The sequence below is a fragment of the Mugil cephalus genome, chromosome 15, assembly GCF_022458985.1.
Source record: "Mugil cephalus isolate CIBA_MC_2020 chromosome 15, CIBA_Mcephalus_1.1, whole genome shotgun sequence".
Classification (NCBI taxonomy): domain Eukaryota; kingdom Metazoa; phylum Chordata; class Actinopteri; order Mugiliformes; family Mugilidae; genus Mugil; species Mugil cephalus.
Genome location: NC_061784.1, coordinates 10,637,993 through 10,658,373, shown reverse-complemented (window position 1 = coordinate 10,658,373; position 20,381 = coordinate 10,637,993). Strand labels below are relative to the sequence as shown.

Below are 20,381 nucleotides of genomic sequence, written 5' to 3'. Positions count from 1 at the left end.
GAAACGGTCATGCAGGTAGTGTCCTTTCCCAAAAGGAGGATTTAATCTTGCACAGTGAAGCAGCAACCCCCGTGAAATGCTGCAAGCAATTCCCGAGAAAGAACACTGAGTGAAATTAATTTAGGAAAGATCCTTGAGGCTCCAGGGGTGCGTGACATATTAAACTTTTGCAAGAGAAAATGCGAACTCGCGGTGGGATTGTATCTGTCAATTATATGTTAGGGTAGTCTGCATTATGTACCCTCCCATCAAGCTGATTTACAGGAATTGTGCAGAAGGAACTAATGCAACAATGGAACATTTGGTTGGCTGACAGGACTTTGAGTGAATCAACAAATCATTTTTTGTGCGACTACAGACGATCAGAGGTACTTATCTGAAGCATGCTTCAACAAAACCCTAAGTTTCTACAAAAGTAACCAATGAAGACTATCATCTAGGTTCCAAGCCATGTAAACAGTTGCAACATATGGGAATAAGGTGTTATACACTGCAGGAATGTGTGCCTAATTTATGGATGCCACCTGGCTGGTCTCCTGTCTGACGTCGAGGAGACGGAGAGCAAGATGGTGCGTCTGCTTGTGTACATGATGAACTGTCAGTTTCTGAAAGAAAGATCAACAAAAGTGGTCCTCTCCAAATCCTGTTGTACATCAAAGTGTTAGTAACATGGCAGTCCCAGGCAAAGGGAGAGCACTACTTACATCTGTTAGATACTCAGATCTGGCATTATTATGCTCATGTGAGTCATTTTTGCAGAACGCTGCCTGTGGATGAAAACTTTCTTGTTTGGTAGTTGAGTAGCGTGGCATGTGTTTTATGAAGTGTGCCAAAATAGCAATATGAATCTGTTAATGTGTTGGGACCTTGCTGTCCCATTGATAGAGGAAAGAAAGCAGCAAGCATGTGAAGAGGGTTTGCAGGTAAAAACAGTCATTAGTCACATACAGTTGTGTTTGGGAGAAGGGTAAAGGGCAGGAAAAGAAAGTTGATTGGGAATTGCAGCCTTGAGGATGGACAATGAAAGTGACCCTTGTCTTCGTATGTGTAGACATTGTCTCAAGAAGTGCCCAGTTGCTGAGTGGGGATTCCCCATGTCATGTAACCCAGTGCATTGGTTGATCCCTTCCTATCTACAGTCAAGTTGTTTATTCCAGTTGCACATACACTGATCAGCCAGAACATTAAAACCACCAACCAGTGAAGTGATTAACACTGATCTCTTCTTCGTGTTCCTGGCTTTTATGCAGATGTTATTAGATACATCTGCCATCCACCATCACATGAACATAGTACCAGACCAAGCATGTGCACGTGGCAACTCTTGCCATGTGTTCCCCAGATAAGCTACTCACACAGACTCGGCCATCCATTTGATGTAAAAGAAAACGTGATTCATCAGACCAGGCCACTGTCTTCCATTGCTGCGTGGGCCACTTCTAATACTCACTGTAGAGGCTTGGGTCAGAGGTCAGCATGGCGCCCTGACTGGTCTGCAGCTACCGTGGTAGCACTGTTTGTTCTGACACTTTTTTTTTTTTGTCAGAACCAGCAGAATTTGGTCCTTCTTGTCAGTATCACTCTAATCCTTCCACCTTTGAATTAATCACTTTGGAGGACAAAATGTTCACTTGCTTCCAAGTGCACACACCCACTGACAGGTGCTGTGACGAAGAGATAATCAGTGTTCTCCACTTGACATGTGATTACCACCAGTTGGTCACAATGTTATGGCTGTCTGTGGTTATCTCTGTGCGGGGAGAAGAGCGAATCAGCACACGAGTTATTGTGGAACACCGGTGCTCAAATACTGGAGTGTGGGGTTTGTCCTTTTCATGTGCATGTACAGTACGCACATCATACTGTGGCGCTGTTTCCCTCGTGCTCCCAGTTTAATTAAGCATCATCGACCTCAGTCACTGTTTAGCAAAATGGACTTTAATTGAGTTTTTAGTTACAGGTTATTGCTGCTCCACATTAACATCCTCAGTGTTACACTTCCATCTAGTGGCTCAGCCCAGACAATGCTGTCATACAAAGACTCGCACTGATGAATTAGGGTGCAGACTTCACACAGTGTCTGCCAAGGTGTTTGGAAAACAGAAACGGCTGCAGTGCTGCACCATGGCTGAAGATAATTTAATTTTTGACCATCAAATTGTCAGTACAGGGTGTACTCATGCAGACAATGCAGCAGTTATACCTGCATCCTGCTGTTAAAGGCATGTCTTCTAGCAGGCTGAATAATATTAACCTCTTATCATTCCACCTTTTTGCAAAAAAAAAAACCAAAAAAAAAAAAAAAACGCCTATTTAGTACAAAGTAAACTGAATGCTATTCATGAACATTTTGGACCATACGTGGTCTTGGTCTCTTTTGAGTGCCAAGACCAAGGCAATGACAGAAGTCGTAATCTCTGTGAAGTATAATTGTTCTTGAGGAACCAAAGTTGTTGGGTTCCCCTGAATTTTTTTGTTTTGACAAAATGTGTTGGTTGTGTCGGCTGTATTGGTTGAATCCTATAAGGACTTTTATCCATGAAATCAGAAGGAAATTATGTGTTGGGTGCAGCATTTACCCAAACACAACTGGTGTACAGAGCTCTGATTGGATCAAAAAGCTACTGCTGACCCATATATGACAGTGGAACGGTAAAGGGTTAAATTAAACTGGTGGATACTGGTAGCTGTTGGTAGTTGTTGGAGTGGTACTACAGTATGTGATATATCATATGTATCTAGGGGCCATGCAATACTCACTGACAACATGTCCCTTTAAATAGATAGATTGTGGCATAGACACAAATATGGAAACACAGAGCCTGTAAAAGACTGTCATTGTTGTTGTCGCTGTAGAACCTCTGAGTGGTGTGTACATTGAAAACCAAGGATCCAAAAGCCATTCAGCTGTTTATTAATCTAGTGCTTTTCGCCAAAATGGGATTAGATGATTTTATGTGACGCACAATAGCTTAAAGGTATAATTTAGTGCTTTCCAGTGTCTGGAAGTCTCTGCAGCATTGTCAGAGATAAAAGGATCAGTACATAGCACTGAGAGTCCTTATATAACCTCACCTTCTCCAAACACATCCCCTGTGCATAGGTTGATATAGCCATGCCAACCAGTCAAGCTGCAGTTTACATCCATCTTTCTGTCCAGAGTCACAAGTGTTTTTGTAGAACCATGTGATGTCACAGTGACGTAGACCTTTGGCTTTTTTTCCCCCTATATGCAGTAAAATGTCCACCATGACCAGGTGTAATGGGATTCCCTTTAGGCGTTTCTAATATACAGTATCACATTCACAACAATGGAGCAGATGTTCATCACAGTGACCCCCACATATGTCCAACAAAATATTTTTGAAGCTTGTGAACCCTGTAGAAACCTTACAACAATATGATATACCATGGTTTAGAACAGACATACATTCATTCATTTATTAACTGTTATTAGAGAAGAATATAAACTGTATTCAGGCATATCCTTTAAGAAAAAGCCTGACAAATATATTTAAATGAACTGTTTCTGTAATAATAATCTTTTCACAACTTTGGACTTTTAAATGCGATTCACAGTTTTGTGAATGAATGAAAACGAGAAATAAAGAAATAAAATAATACAGGAAAAGGTTTTTGCATTTTTAAAAATTGTTTCTGAAACATGGCGATGAAAGATGCTGATTGTGTTTTTATTTTAATCAGGTTACATCTTGCTCACCAGGGGGCTCCATTTGTGTACTGTACATTTACTGCATAGTGCATGAAGAAAAAATGAAAGCGTGAATGCAAATTATGCTCAAGTTTTGTGACAGATTTTTTTTTTATTAATGAGTTAATCTGCAGAAATGAGACTAGCAGCAGGAGGATGATGGAGGAGTCATTAAGGTAGAGTGGAAAGAGAAGTAGATACAGCACTGAGTGAGCGGAGAGAGAGAGGGAGGGGGAGGGAGGTGGAGGGAGGCAGTGTGTATGGTGAAGACAAACTGAGTGTGTCTGTATGTAAAACCTCGCTCTCAAGAAGCTTGAACCTTCTTTCTGGCTCCCTGGTTTGGTTTTACTGCAGCTACCTCTTATCTACCTCACTACCTCAGGTCTTTTTGCACTGAAGCTGTGTGTTACCACAGTTTGTCCGGCCAGTCTTTTTTTTGTTTTTTCTTCTTCAAAAGGAATGTCTCCTATAGTTAAAAGCCCAGAGTGCACCCCGGTGCTGTGCCACTGCAAAGTTGCCTGCACCAACAACACATTGTCGTTGATGTTTGGATGCAAGGTAGGTTGTGGACCTCTTTCAGTTCAGCTTCAGTCGCTCAGTAGCAGATATCTTTCTGTCGGTCGCTTCTGATCTGTATATTTTCTGTGTGTGTGTCTGCATTGGTTGGAGCTATATTAATGCTCACTGGGGCTTAATGAGGGCATTTACATCTACTGTAATATTCCGGTGACCCTCTGCAGCCTTCATGTATTGTCGCGACAAATGTGTAATACCTTACACAAATATGTGTATTTAACATTTCCACAAGAGCCTTTTAGATTGAAATATGAAATTTATTCTGGTGGGAGACAACTGATAGTATGGCTCTGACTACATGTATGTAACAATAAGGTGAAGACAGTGTTTGTTATGGCCACATGATTAGTAGGGATGCGAATATTTAGCGGTCTTCCTCTATGCATACGCGATCTTGTTTGAACCAGACATTCCTGGTAGTTCTTGTTTATTCTGTGTAATGGGCCATGGCCTCGTTAGAGATGGCAGCAGCGATGGTTGACTGTGGACACTGGTGTTTTTTTTGTTTTTTTTTTTTGCATTTTGACCTTCCTCTAAAATGTGGAGAAAATGTTGCTGACTGGGATCAGGACAACTGGGCTCCTGTACTTAAAATGTTGGCTCCACAATCTGCATCTGGCACCACTGAGAAATGAGAGGCGGATACTTTTTTTTTGTTTTCAGTTTGCTGTAGATATGTTGTATAGATATTGTATCACTTTTCTGTTCTCCTCCTCCACAAAACAGTGAACTTACATACGAATAATAATTAGTTTTCTTTGAGACAGTTGCTGTAGCAAACACAGAGAGGGCTCCATGACCTAGGCCTTGTATTCATATGTTGCTTTTCTATCTGTTGGTATTCAAAGCGCTTTACATTCATAATGTTAAATCTTACCACTCATTCACACAAGCATACACACACATTGAGGCACTATTGCTAAGCACAGGGAGCATGTCTGGGTTCAGGGTCTTACTTAAGAACACTTTGGGGTGTTATCCATGCATCAGGGATCAAACCGCTAAACCAGGAGAAGGCTAACTGCATCATGAAAAGTCATCCAATAGTTTAGTGGTATGGGAGCCAATGTTCCTAAAGACCTTGAATTGTCTGTGGTAGAAATGTTTAACTATATCACAGCATTGAGACTTTATTTCACATTTCTTATTATTGGAAGATATACATGATTATTTGATTACTTGAATACTGTACCTCTTTTCAAAGAAGAGGCGAGATTTTGGTTTTGTCTAGTTGGGCCACCTCAGGACTCTATCCTGGGTTTTTATCGTACTGTTTGTATTTGAAGAGGCTGGTATCAGGATCTTTAGCTCCCAATCGGAGCCATGTTGCTACCGAAAACAATGGTGATTTGCCACCCTGCAGAGCTAAAATAGTGTGTCAGCGTTCTCTTGTCAAGGTCAGGATCACTAGATCAAAAGGTGGATCGGAGCTGGACCTGCTGTGATGTAGATGTCGTACCTCTTTGTCACGGTTAAGAGTGAATCCCTCAAACGAGATTGGAAATGCAAGCGGCCGATATGAGTTGTGGTTGGCATCAAGCTACAATCTTTAATTTTCACAAACGAGATTTAGACATGATCTGCACAGGTCATTTCATTGGTACATTTCATCCTGCTCATTTGAGTAAATTTAGAGACTGCATGGACCATAGACTGTATTAATACGGACAATGCGTCCCCACTTCCTTGCATTGGCAAAACTGATGCCACACTTTTTGTTTAATTAATACTACTGTGTTTTACATGCGGTGGACAGGTTGAATGTCTGTGATGTTGAGTCTCATAAACTTCTATAACAAGTTTTGCACAATGTTTAATTGTTTTTTTATTATTTACTCTCCACCTAAATTATTATCTTCGAAATCCAGGTAGCATCCAGGTTCTTATGTGTTATGATCATGGTTGATCATGTGTGCAAAACAGGGATTTAGTTAAAGTGAGTTGATTCAGCAGTACCAGTGGGAGCTTTTATCTTGTATTTAAAACAAGAGGACTGATGTATAGGACATGGCCGGATGAAACAGTTGAGCACCTAAGAGATATCACCCATAGTGTGAACGTTGTTTTTGACCATGAGATTGTTCCATATAAGCAATGATAAAATAAATAACCTTAGGGGAATCTCTGCATGTGAACACTGACAAACTAAAGCTAAAAAGAAAAAAAAAAAACCCTTGGTGACAACTGAAATACGTGCGTTTGACTGTAAAAACAAGAGGAGCAGAAGGCGAGCGTTCCTTTTCCCCATAGCTCAGCTCTCCTCCTGCCGTCTGCAGAAATAAGGGCTATAGCAGAGAATGGGGGGGAGGAGAGTCCAACCTTAGGTATATACGCAGAAAGAGGTCAGTGAACACAACCACTCGGATATTCAACACTAAATCTGCACGGGGGAACTGAGTCTGCCTTCGGCCATGCCATCCCACATTTCCGTCTCGTGGTGATTCTGCTGGTTGGGGCTGTAGTGAACATTAGAGGAGGGACCCTCTCAGTGGAGCATGACAGCACCGCACGTGAGCGGTTACACTTTGCACATAGCTGCGTTCGGCCGGCCCCGCAGCTACAGCGGATCATCAGCCCTCACGTTGAGAGCCGTCTCTCTGGAGGGGCGTGTGCAGTGATTATGGTGTGATGACTCCTCACCGTTAAATTGTAGAAAATTAAAGAGTAAACACCGAGAATATAAGTAAAATACAATACTTGCCCTCCTCCTTGTCCTCCTGGGTCGTCTCTCTCCTTGTAGTCACTCATTGTTAAAGTGTTCATCACTTCTCAAAGCCGTGCTCATCCACATTTACATGGGACTCATCACGCCTCACCGCCATGACTTGTATTTATGGCCGTAAACAACGAACTGAGAAAGTAGCTGGGGGGTGGCAGTTTGATTCACACTTGATTACGTAGTAGTTCTAGATTTAGAAAGAATAAAAAGAGGTTATTTCTGAATGTGTTACACATCTCAGTTCATAGTAACACTCGCTCAAAACTAAATGTTTATTTTATATGCAGAGTTCTTCACTTAAATGCTTTTACATTTTTAATGCATCAACATATTCATTGAAAGCAACATTTTTATTTCGAACTTTATACACAGCATCCAAAACTGTAGTGGCCCCAACACCGCTCTTAGGTTATTGTAACCAGAGTGTCTGTGTGATGTTTTTTTTTTTGCTAGTAGCGCTTCTCCTACAGCCTATCTCTCAGGCTCCAGGTCAAATGAATTGTCTATTGTCTTTAGCCTGTGTAGCACAAACATTTGACCTCATTATAGCGGTTCCAGCCCTGGCTGCGTATCAGGCTCCTCTAAGCTGGTGATGCCAAACAGATCATTGCCGATTGATGTAAAAACACATGCCGGCACATCCAATAGATTGATGTGAAATACTAATGGATTTACATGGTAGTGATTTTCTCAGCTCGGGCTGAATGAGACGTAACCTCATTTATATGTAAAACTCTGTAGGTTTGAGCTTTTAGCCGAAGGCAAGCGTGGTTTTTGATCGGCCCGTGTTGTTGGCGCGCACGTCATGATCGTTCTCCTGATGGTGGATTCATGAACGTTAACATTAGTCGAGGCGTCACAGTGTAATTGGGCCAGGCGTGGGGATTAGTCAGCAAAGATTGTTAGAGGGGAGCAACAGTAGCAGTGGACATGGAGTTGTGCACAGTAACCGGGGAGTATGAGACTCCATTTATCTTGTCCACTTTCAGGACTTGTGCTGTTCACTTCTTATCTGAACCAATTTATCTTCTGCATGGGTCTTCTTTCATTTTACAGTCAAATTGTAAAAAATATTCCAAGAAAGATTTCTGGAGCTACACATAAAAAAAGATAAACAACAACTGTGTGTGGATTTCAATCTCAAACAGAAGTGATTGGCAACGAGGACAGACACAACTGAGGTGGCTTTTCTTTGCTGTGGAGCTCTAGATGAAGAGAACAGACTCCACACTGACTTAAATTTAGTGTAAAAATAAAATAAACATATGGAACGATAATGCATATAAGAGGAAAGGAATCTCTGCTGAACTACAAAAGCTCAAGTCCTGACACCTACTTTCTGCCTTAGAAAGGTGTCTGCACATTGGCTCAGCACTTTTGTCCTGCTACTATTTTGGGGAGGCTATTAGGGCAGAGGTAGGAGTCTTATTAAGGTCTACGAATCCCTTTTTTTCAATGTACTCTGCAATTACTGCCTGCAAGAGATGAGACCCCCTTTTCCTTTTATTAAAAAAGTCCATGTGTGTTGCCCCCGTCCAGTTACCTGCAGATTGACAAATTAGACCATTTTGTAATACCGAACTCAGACTGCTTCATAAATAAACCACCTGACTGTGTGAGGGCCAGTGAACCCAAAGTGTAATCCCAGAAGTTTGAACTCACGCAAGTCGGACAGGTTCGTCTTGACAAAGCTACAATACGCCCACAGTACAGTGAACAATCACATGTCCCCTCGAGAGGTGAGGACACGACGAAGCCGAACATAGCGTCTCTCAGCTTTAAGGGCGCATAGGCGCTTCTCACAACACAGATGTTTTATCCGCTGGCGTGTTGCTGCAGGGGGAGGATGCAGGTGTCTGTGCCCTACTCAGGCTGTTTGGCTTATCGTAGCGAAAATATATGGGAGGGAACCTAAATATGGAAAGTGTCAACACTGTACCTGAAATTAATAAAAACCGTCCACTGGGGCGAGGAAGTTTTCCTGATCACTGGGAAACATTTCTGATTAGCCATCATTTTCTAGTCAGGCACAGCTAGAAACTGCAGTTGCTGCGCTCTTCTTGGACGCCAAAAAATAGAGTATTAATTAAAACAGTCCACCATGACATCCTGCTCTCTCTTCTCAATTAAAATAATGGTTTAAATCTTATCTGACACAGGAGTCAACAGGCTGGTTCACCTCTTACCTGAACCCATTCATCTCCTCATTCAATCTGTTGTGCGAAGCCTACTATCCTACTATCAGCCTACTATCATCAACACATAATGACAAATCTCAAATCAATTACTTGCAAGGGAAAATGTCAGCACGCACTTCTAATTTCAGCAGCCCCGGTAGCGTGGATACTGTATCTCTGGCCCACATCTGCACCCATCCCATCATTACACTGCGTTGCTTTGCATTGTTGCCTTTAGGCGTCATCAGAAATAACCGTGATCACTGGGGTGATAAAATTTGTTCGCAGCAAGTCACACACTTGGATGGAAATCACTGCCGCGCGTAGCTCCTTGTTCTCCTAAGTGCTGTTCAGTCACTTTGAAAGGCTCCTTCTCTTGGTTTGATCAAATAGCCGCCTTGACGCAAGTGTCATCTCCAAATTCCCGCTGTTGACACTGGCTGTTTAAGGCTGGGAGCTTCTCCCTTTGAAGTGTTTGTGAGCGCTCCTGAAATGATGTTTTATTTGTGTGTTTCTGTTTTTTTTGTTTTTTTTTTAAAGAGAAATACCTGTTAAGAACTGTGTCATACCTGTGTTGGACATCTACAGCCTGATAACTAAGCTTGACTTGAGTGTGTAACCGTGTCACGGGATGATATGGTCGTATCTCTGGGGCAGCTCCTCTGTTACTATGCTGCGTGTGTTTCGCCCTGACCACATTTTTCCTGCATGCTCTGACATTTGTTGTGTTTCGTACAGTGTCGTAGCACCATTTTCAGCGAATGGGCTTCTTGCTGTGCTTTCGCTTCTGTGCCGCCTCGTGTGCTTGAGATTCTGGATGTTGTCTGACCGGATGAGATAAAGTAAATTTCTTAACTCTGACCTGTGCCGATTGCTCCCCGTGGTTACATGTTGGTCCTGTTGCTCTTTCCAGAACAGGCCACCAGCAATACAGGGATCATCCCACAACGGCCAGTCCCCACCCTGCATGACCCCTGCCTTGATGAACGCTCCCTGGGTGAGAGAGGGGCGGCGGGCGTTGTGTGTTTTTATTTATCTATTTATTTATTTCATCCCTTTCACATAGAATCTTTCTTATTGATTCGGTCACCACCAAACTCAAAACAAGTTCATTATGTCAATCAACGATACGCTACGTGTCACATTAACATTTTGCTTTCTCAAAAGTCTGTTTCAGGGCATTACATGTATTACGTGTATCCATGGAAACAAAACTGTATTACTGTATCGATCATAGACTGTATAAATATGTCTCCTCATTTTCTTGCATTGGCCAAACTGACACTATTTTCTATATATTTTTTTAACTATTTTCTACTATTGTCCCATGGGACCGCTCTATGGAGCAGTTGACATGGCAACGGGTAGTCGCCATTATGTCACATCCTGTTTCTGTAGCTCAAGTAATTCAGAATTTACCCTTCAACAGGCAACACAATTATATTAATTACCTTCTTTTTAGTTAAGTATTTTAGTTTGTGGCATCCGCTAACATGGAGGGGGCGGAGCTTGTGACCTATACTGCAGCCAGTCACCAGGGGGAGCTGTACTCGCTTTGGCTTGACTTTTGAGGAGCTGTTCTACGTCCACATTTATACAGTCTGTGATGTCAAATAATAAGAAGAGATGGAAAAAAAAAAACGTCTTTATTGTGTTTTACAAAACATTGTTTAGTTATGTTTAAAAGTTTATATTTTAATAGTAATACTGGTATTTTTTTGCGATGAGAAAGTTAAATGCTGATTTAATACAAAATGTGTTTAATACATGTGTGTAATATGTATAATAAAGATGAAGATAATAGAATTCACAACCGTTTTTACTAAACATTTTGTGACTAAAAGCTGTAAGCTGAGAGAGCGTCTACAGAGGTTTGGCACCGCCCGTCTATAATTAATATGTCATGTTCATAAATATAGTGTGGAGTGAATGAAGATATGTCGTTTTGCCAAGTTGATCTTTATACAGTGTGTGCACTGTATATCTATCAATGGCATTTCTGATTCATTGTGAAAATAAATCTTTTCAAGTTAGAAAATATCTTTTTTTTTTTACAATGATTTCATCAAGAGAATGACAAATTCAAAATTGTAACCTTAAAATGAATAATTATAATAATAATAATCTGTAACAATATGATGCACACTGCTGATCAAGCTTATTGTTTTTGCACTATATTCCTTTCCCTTTTGCTCATTTCCCACACTTTGCTTTTTCTCCCTGTCCACCTGCAGCAGTATCACTACCAAGAAGACGACTCCCCGCCCCTTGACCAAGGATTCCCGCGGCTGACCAACGAGGTGCGCGCCCCGGAGCTCGTGCACGTGTCCGAGAAGAACCTGTCCGAGATCGAGAATGTGCACGGCTTCGTGTCGCACTCCCACATCTCTCCTCTCAAGGTCAGCATCCCAACGTCCGCGCTACCATTCCCACTGTGACTCTTTTTAGCACCAGGCACAGAAACCATGCACCTCCAACCTTCATCTCAACTCAGCTCCATGAGCGACTGCCAGCACGGTGTCTTGTTAGTCCCTCCTCCATTTGTCTTTCTGGCTTAAATATGACCAGATGTTTGTGTGCCTTGACGGCTACATTCGTGTTAATAATATAAATAATTATAGGTGGAATATGATAAAACATTATGTTCACATGCCCCTTCCTTCAGCCTTACACTCAGTTTCATTGTGCAATTTCTAACCTCACAGTGTCTCACATCATGCCTCCATGCAAGGTCCACATTTCAGCTGTGTTAAGAGATATTAGATATTAGGTTCTTAGCACTGTGTGAATAACTAGTGTCGGTAGCTGCTAAAGATCAGACGGTGACTCGGTTGCATCTGTTCAGGTTTCAACCAGCAGAGGGCAGAGTTGGAACTGATTGAAAGTTTTGCTGTGTCCGGTTTGTGTCAGGTAATGTGACAAGACGACTGTTTCAGTCAGTGGGGAAGGAAGGAAAAGCCTGAAAGTCGTCTGTGTCTTAGTTTACAGAGCACTGAGTTGCACTTGTAGCGTTTCAGTCAGTACAGACTGTGATTTAGTGTTAATGTAGAAATGTGCTACAGCCCTAGTAAAACACACACCGTTAGTATTTTTAAATTGAGTATTTTGACCTAATTAAAAATACATAAATTAGGTGATGATCTTTAAAGTCAGGCAGTTATAAATCATCAGTATAATTGGAATAAATAAAATGTGGAGTTAATCTCTTTAAAGTAATTATTTCTGCTGAAGGAAGTCACTCTCAATCAAAAAAACAGACACACTTTATTCCATCTAAATGGTTATCATGTATGATTATAAACAAGTTGTGCACTAGATAGAATGAGGAGCTCTGATTTCTTTAGGTCTGATTTTACCCTCTGCCTGATCCGCGTCTTGAACCAGTATCTGTTGGGGTTACGCCCCAGTGACCCTTCGTCACAGAGTACGACATGTTGGTCTGAGGTGGAGACGTACCAGATGTCACATTAACATCTGAAGTTAATACACTTATTGTGTTAATGTTACACAGAGCCGCGATGTGTGGCTCAAACAACATTAACCAGGATTCGGCTTCAGTAAATTAATTTGGGCCAGATATCCTGTCTCTTCACCTCCGTGACGTTGAGTAGTAGTTGAATGGAGGCAGCCCTTCAGCCCCACTTCATAATCGTTTATTGACGAGCTCTGGACCAAAAACTCTTGATGTTTTTTCGCACTTGACTCTTGAGTCTCCCATTAGTTCAGAAATGATCATTAGTGGATTTGATTTTTCATGCGTCAGTGTGTGATGTCCCACTGGGAAAGAGGCTCTGTCTCATTGACATTAGAAGAAGCCGCAGAGATCCACTCCCTCTCATCTTCATTCAGTCTGTAAACATTTCTCTTCTCTCCTTCCAGTCAACAAGCACTGGACAATGGTTACTAATGATTTTTTTTTTTTTTTTACCCTGCTGCATTAGGCTTCCTTCTGTTTCTCTCTCTCTCTCTCTCTTTTACCCAAGTATACTGGCTAGTGATCTTGTGTTTCATTTCTTACCTGCAGCCTGCACTGGTTACCCGTTTTGATCTTGCATACCCGGGTGTGACCACAGCAAACTACATGGCAAGTTTTGTTTTGATTTATTTTGATTTTACCTCTGAGGAAACCCCACCCTGTGTCTTTTTTTTTTTTTTTTTTTTGGTATTATTTCAAACTCCCTTGTCTCTGGGCATCCAGAAGACGTGTCCTCAGTGCTGCATGGACTTTGTTTGGGTGTTTTCTTCTATTCATTGCCTGAAGGAGCAGTCTTACTTTTTCTTGTGGGCTGCTCCTGTTTTTGTTTTTTTTTTGTCATTCCCTCACTTAGGTAAAATAACACACTGTGTGTTTGTGATCCATTTGCTTGCCAGCAAGTCTCACGTGCTTGTTGTGGTGTTTCCGTGATAAGACGATAATCTGTCACTGTTAATAATCATGTATCACCACACTCAGCCTCCCAGGTTGTTCAGGTGACTTTATCCAGTTTAATAATCATTGTGCTTGATACAATACAGGAGTCATTTTTAATAGTGTGTAGAGAAATGTTTTCCAATCAAAAGGACTTTATTTGTTAACAACAAATGTTCGCAATATACACAGATCAGCCACAACATTAAAACCACTCAGGAGAAGTAAAAAACACTGACCACCTTCTGGCAATACAGCGTTCTGCTGGGAAACATTAAGACCTGGCATTCGTGTGGATGTTACTTGTAGCACCCACCTAGATTAGACCAGACACCCCCACCCCACAGCAATGCTGCTTTAGCAGGATACAGACTGACACAGGAACACACCCAAAAATGCTTTAGGAACAACTAAAAAAACATTAAAAAAAACAGCACAAACTGATCAGTCACACACCACAGGACACCCTCAGAAGGACCGTGTCCATTCTCTGATGAGTCACAACTGGTTTTAATATTAGGAAGGTGGTTATAATGTTTTGCCTGATATATATATATTTTCCATGCAGGATATGCAAATTGCATCAATTGGCCTATAACCTCAATTTATACAAGCCGCTGTGATACCATGAGGTTTACTGATTTTATTAGATCTATACAGGGAAAGCTTTGCATTATCTTAATGGCAAAATAAAATTTGCAGTGTAACAGGATTAGTCCCCTCACACATAAAAGAGCAGCTTGTTCGCCTGAGTCTTATACTAGAACTGTGTTGTTGCAGCAGCAACGAGTATGTGCTCTGATATTTTCTGATGCGTAATACTCATTAAAAGTCACACTTTACATTTAGTGATGTAGATTTCATCATACTCACACGTACTCTTTACTTCTAGGTGTAATTTCCGTGTGGTTCCCTCACAGTGTTGAGGAGGATCTAACTCGATCCACAAATCACAAAGAGGCTCAGGACAACAACATGCGAGTTTATCCCATTTGATTTCTTTTAGCCTGGAGTCTGTCGAATGAAAAATTGCCTTTACACAGCCAGCGAAAGGCAGCAGGGAGGCAAGAATTATTTGTTTGTCTATAACCAGAGGAAGTGTAGCTCCTCCCTCACTGACCAAATCATGCGCCGCAGACAGGAGAGTGTGACTCAGAAAAGACATTATTGATTCCAACTGCTGCATTGTTTATTGTTCACCTCTTTCACTGATAATATCAGCTTGTCAATCAAGCAGACAGGCGCGTGTTCGCAGTGAACAGCAGTTTAATGAAGGCAGCGGTCTCTGGTTTATGTTCAGTGAGGAGTAGCAGAAGTTAGATCAACAGCACGCCTTGTTTGCGAAAACTTTCATCCCATCTTTCTCGCCGCGAGGGAACGTCCTCATTGCTACTTGTCACAACTTGTGGGTTGACAGTGGTGCCACTAGTAGCACGAGAGTGGTGAAGAAAACTGCGTTTGTTAAGCAAACGTAACAAATACACACTTCAGGATGAAGGTGAGGGCTCAAACACAGGGCGCAGGAGGGGAACACGGCAGGAGGAGGAAACAAAAGAGAACTTGAATGGAAAATATCACGGGAGGTGATGGACAAAAAAAAGCACCGTGGTGCATTAGCAGGTAGTCCAATAACGGCTTCAAGGGTAATCAAACAAGTGAAAGGAAAAGGAGACATCCAGGGGAAAACGCGTGGCCGATATCTGAGGAAACAAGAAAGCAGGCAGATGGTAAAAGATTCAGGTAAGGGAGCACAGCTTGGGAACGCAGACGAACTGCACAAAGCACAACAGAGGAGACGGGGCTATTGCTGCCTTCAAATAGAGTCGCGTTAACCATTTTCACAAGAAGAAAGAACAAGTTTCTCCAAGTCAGAGGCTCCTTTCTTTGTGGTATTCAGAACCTCATAACTGAAAATTTGCTATAAGGTCGAAGTTGGAAGTTGGAAGAAAGAATTGAAGTGAATGTTAAGTTAATATATTGTGATTTAGTTTTATCTTTGTAGTGCTTTCAGATCAGTTCACTTTTATTTATATACGTGTAGTGTCCTTAACAAAAGAGAGGAAGAGGAAGAGAGCTGTAGGAGGACATGCATACATCTAAATGTAGCATATATCAGCGGTCAGTGTTTTTTTATTAATTAGTTATTAGTTTCTGTGGTGTAAATCATTTCAAAGGAAGGCTTTAAGTGATGAATCTTATTTGCTGAGCTGAGGTAAAACAGATTAGGTGTCTTGGCGTCCTTGAAGTTTGCTGAACATCACCTCCATTATGAGGCTATTTCATGCTTTTGCATTGATTTTCAGCTCAAGGGTTACGAAGATGACAGGTTTTATATACAGCGTGTCACATTTACCAACTCACACTATAAAGCCTTGTACTGTGACATTATGTAACTTTTTTTTCCCCAAGCCAAAAACCCTTTTCAGCTTTTAAACTTAATTTGTAGCGCTGGCACATTAAGACACAAGGTGCTTTCGTTTTAGACAATGGAACACAGTTGCTCATTAAATCTGTTTTTACTGACGAACACAGAGGCCCAGATCTGAGTGAAGACGCTTTACTCAAACTTAATCATTCTATGAAGGTTAAACAGATAACTGTGTTCATCATGACAAAGGCATGAATATTCATTATGCTCTTGATAAACCGGTCGTTCTTATTGGATCAAAGGAACTGTTAAGGCTTCCAGGCATCAAAGAGATTCTTCAAAATGTCTGCTCGTCTTCTGTAGAGCCTGATATCAAAGTGCTCTCTGTCTCAGCCGGTCAGATTTGGACAGGTGTCGAGAGTCTCCCCTGACGTGGTGTCTCGCTGCCTTTTCACTGGAAGGAACAAAGATTGAAAGTGGACTCTCACCATGAAACGCTATCAAAGGCCTCAAGAAGCTTCACTGACACACCTGTGAAAATGTTTCTGGCCTGATGTCAGAATGAACTAACTCTTGGAAACTAAAGCTGATCAGGTCCAGATAACACGATTAACTTAAAAAATACAGTTAACTAGCAATTGCTTAAATGATACTGCATTTTTTGTTGAGTAAATCTGCACTAGAGTTTGCGCAACTTCAGATCTTTGCATCACATCGGCAAATAGTCGCTAAGAAAAATAGTAGAAAGTAATGCTTTGCAACAATGAAATCTATATTCTTTCTTTCTGAATGCAGTCTTTACCTCAACAGACAGCTCATGTGCTACATACTGTAGATGGTGCTGCAACTTGGCACCATCAATAGCACTAATGGTACTCCACTCCAGTAAGTTTTAAAATGGGATAGTTTAAAAACAAATTTAAGGATTTCTCTGAAGCCTAGATTAGGCTTCATCTTTATTCAAGTATTTCCATGAACTTGGTGAACCGCTGGTAGTTTGCTGCAATGTCCCACTGGGCTTCTCATCTTTCTTCTAGGAGGTGTCCACATTGTTAATGTCGATATGGTGCTCAGGGCTCAGCCATGAAGTCGACAAACCGACTCACTCAATGAAGCCCATGCGGAAGTGTGAAAAACTGCAGTTCATCTAGTGGCCACTTGAGGCAAATTCCCATAGACCCCCATGTTAAAAAGCCCAACTGCCCAACTTTACAGCGTTATTAAACCTGTTTCCAGCCTGGTCTCAATAGTTTATTTCCCTATTCATAACTACTGTACGGGGTGATTTCTTTCTAACTCATTGGTTTATTATTTTTTTTATTAAGGTTTAAAATTCTGCATAATTAAAGGTGTTCCCGTTTTGAGTGACAGGCGGTAGTTTGAGCTAACAGGTAGCGAAGAGTTGGGTGGGCGGGTCTCAACGTCCAGGCCCAAAACAAACCCCATTGTCCATATTTGTAGTATCTGAGTGTGAGCGGAGTAAAGCTCATCCGATATGGCAACCGCAGGCTCCACTCACTTCAAGCTTCATTTTCGAGGTTCAGAATCCAATGGGTGACGTCACGATGGGTTCGTCCACAGTAAACACAGTCATTGGTTTGGACCTTAACACTCATCTCTTGCTGCTGGTACCTAAAGACTATTTCCGAGAGAGAGGAAACCGATAGCAGTCATAGCGTCACTTAAAGTTTAAGTGACCTCGACTGCTGATGGTTTGTTCTCAAGAAGGTCCCATCAGACTGAAACTGAAGATAATGACACACTGCAAATAACCTCATGGTGCCATTTTACTATCTCTCTACTGTGAACCTTTCACAGCTCCATCCTGCAGCCACACTCTGGGATCCTAGGAGGTTGCTGTAAAAGGTCAATTTTCTGCAATCAAATCATTTTCTTTTAAAAGAAAGTTTTTCTTTCTTTCGTGATGGAAAAACCATCGGTGAATATGAATAGAAAGTGGTGGCTACACTCAAACTCCGAGGTCCGCTTTGGAACAAAGGGAAATGGAAAGCCATGGAAAAGGAAAGGCGACTAGCATTTGCAGAATACTGTTGTAGGTTTGGGAATCACGGGATGGAGCCTGGCTGTCCAAGCATCGTGTGGGAGCCATTTAAAAAAAGACAAAATCAGGAAATCCGTCTCTAATTGTGACTAAAGGATCCTGTGGTCTGTAGTGGTCTGTATGATTCAAATGGTGTTGAAAATACAACCTCGACAAGTCATACAAATTGATTAAGGATGGCTTGTGAGATCTGATTAGGGTTTGCTTCTGTTCGGTTGTAAACAAAATCGTAAAGTTAAAAGTAAGTAAGTATGTAAGTAATGAAGTCAAAGCACAGAGGTTCAGTTTTAACTGAAAACTATTGATGATGAATTGGCAGAAATTTGCATCTTGCCGTACGTTCATGACATGCGGGGAAAAAATTGTAAAAATGAGCTAGAGTCAAAAATCCTAAACCACAATTTCAAGGAACTGAGCAACAGACCAACTTCCCCACCTGCAATTTATTCATTTACTTTTCCATTTAGTGCAAAGTTGGTCCGGAGCCCCTGCCCTGCAGACTGGTTATACTCCATCAAAGACATGTTGGGCCAATCTACCAGCAACTTGCCAGTCGTATGCGTCATCTGAGCGCCACTGGGTTGAATTAGTTTAAAGCCATAACAAATAAATAGGTCTGCCTGTATCCAGTTGTCTCCTGTATCAGTTCAAATATGCCCAGAGTGAAATCCAAACAGAGTGTTAGTGACTCATGGACTACAACATGGCCATTCCCCACTTCTAAGACAATTTACTACATTGGAACATGAACAAGAACCACAGAAATACAAAATTTTGCCCAAAATTGAAGTCTAAAAGTCTTCATAAATAATTTATGTTGCAGGGAAAATTTAATCACCAACGCTGCCTAAATAGTTCAGCTCTACCACGTAAAGGTCAAACGCAAAAGCAGCCTTTTCACAGCAGGTTTCCGAAGACATCAGCCCCGTTTTACATTTTAATCTTCAGCATCGTGTCTTTGTTGAAGTTCTTTTTAAGCCTCCGACACGCTGTACGCCGAGAGCTCTAAATTATGGTTCATCAACGGATCATTTGCGAGGCAAGAAATACGGATTCCTTTTTGTTTACCACCATTTGTTGCCGCGGATGGCACGACACCGCGGAGCAGACAAACTCTCCGTCTCTGCCTAGATGAAATGCTGAGCCTCATCAAACAGTCTCTGACACAAAATGCAAACACATTCGTAACATCCAGATGAAAAAGTGGAACCGCGCCGTGGGATTCGCGGCGAGAAGCGACACATGAAACGCGGGGCGCCGTAAAATCTCGGCGGCCCGAGCGATTTGACGCGGTAGAAAACCTAAAGCTCTGTCGTGAGACGAACCGGGAAAGGATGAGCCAGGCAGAGACGGAGAAAGACCCGACTACGTCATCCTCCCTACCCGGCACTTTATCATTGTTCTGTTCTGTGGTGTCATCGTTCCCGCAGCCTCTCGCAACCCTCCCCTCTGTTAATAGAAGGGCAACCGTGTTATTATGGTGGGATAAACCGGAATACGCTGTCAACACAAACGCTCCAAAGTAGAAAGAACGGGCGTGTTTCCTTTTCTTTTTCTGTTCCGCCACTGACTTGGAACTAGTCTGCCAGTTGATTACAAAGGTCTACACACAGCTGATATCATGGAAGTGTTTACTAAGAGATATAACTTAAAAAAAAGACATATATAGTATATATTACATACTGTAAAAACAACAAACGTTCAGGGTGATGAGCTCTGATTCCCTAGGTTCTTTAAATTTGAAGCGATGCCGCTCTCTCTCTCTTAACCCCCGTCTCCCAGCGTCTGTCTCTTTCTCTTTCTCTTTGGTCGTGTGGTCGGTGGAGACCTGACGCTCTCCCTCCCTCAGCCTCCTTCTGCCTTTCCTCCCTCTCCCTCCCCCTCCCTCCCCCTCTCCCTCCCTCCCTGTTGCTCTTGCCTGTGCGCTACCCTCGGCTGATAGGGATCAAATCGTCCGTACAGAGAGCAGAGCCAGAGCCACTTGCCGTTCGGGGCTGTCGCCGCAGACCGGGGAGCGTGATAATTTCACCTGACGCTATGTTCGCATCTATTTGGTATGCCAAGAAGCTCGGGAGACGGCTCGTGCAGAATAGACGGAAAGCTAAATTGCTGAAAAATAAGGTAGGTTCCCCCTGAGAGGTTGCCTTAAAGGAAGGGGTTCGGGTAGTTCTGCAGCCACGAGTGCTACTTCAGCGTACCTGTTGATTAATAGCGCCATTCTCGCTCCGGGTGAAAAATACATGACGGTGTTAATTTCGTCCTTTGTGGCTCATCTGAGAGGGAGAAGGAGCAACCGGGGACACGTACCCTGCTATTTGGAAAAGCCAGTCTTGTATTCTGACCTTACGCGCAGGGGGAA

The 20,381-nt window shown here is 42.1% G+C and overlaps 1 protein-coding gene across 35 annotated transcripts in view; it reads left to right on the top strand.

Moving 5' to 3' along the window:
• dlg2 (discs, large homolog 2 (Drosophila)) overlaps positions 1–20,381 on the top strand; it is a 103,724-nt gene that overhangs the window by 41,516 nt on the left and 41,827 nt on the right. For 21 of the 35 annotated variants that reach the window (XM_047606472.1, XM_047606509.1, XM_047606492.1 and 18 more), the window contains 3 exons: positions 10,098–10,181; positions 11,419–11,583; positions 13,209–13,268. In XM_047606472.1, coding sequence (XP_047462428.1) covers positions 10,098–10,181; positions 11,419–11,583; positions 13,209–13,268 — 309 coding nt within the window. Of the gene's footprint in view, positions 1–10,097; positions 10,182–11,418; positions 11,584–13,208; positions 13,269–20,044; positions 20,144–20,381 lie in introns of those variants that run through there. The other 14 variants (XM_047606510.1, XM_047606502.1, XM_047606491.1 and 11 more) reach the window with 5 other exon arrangements.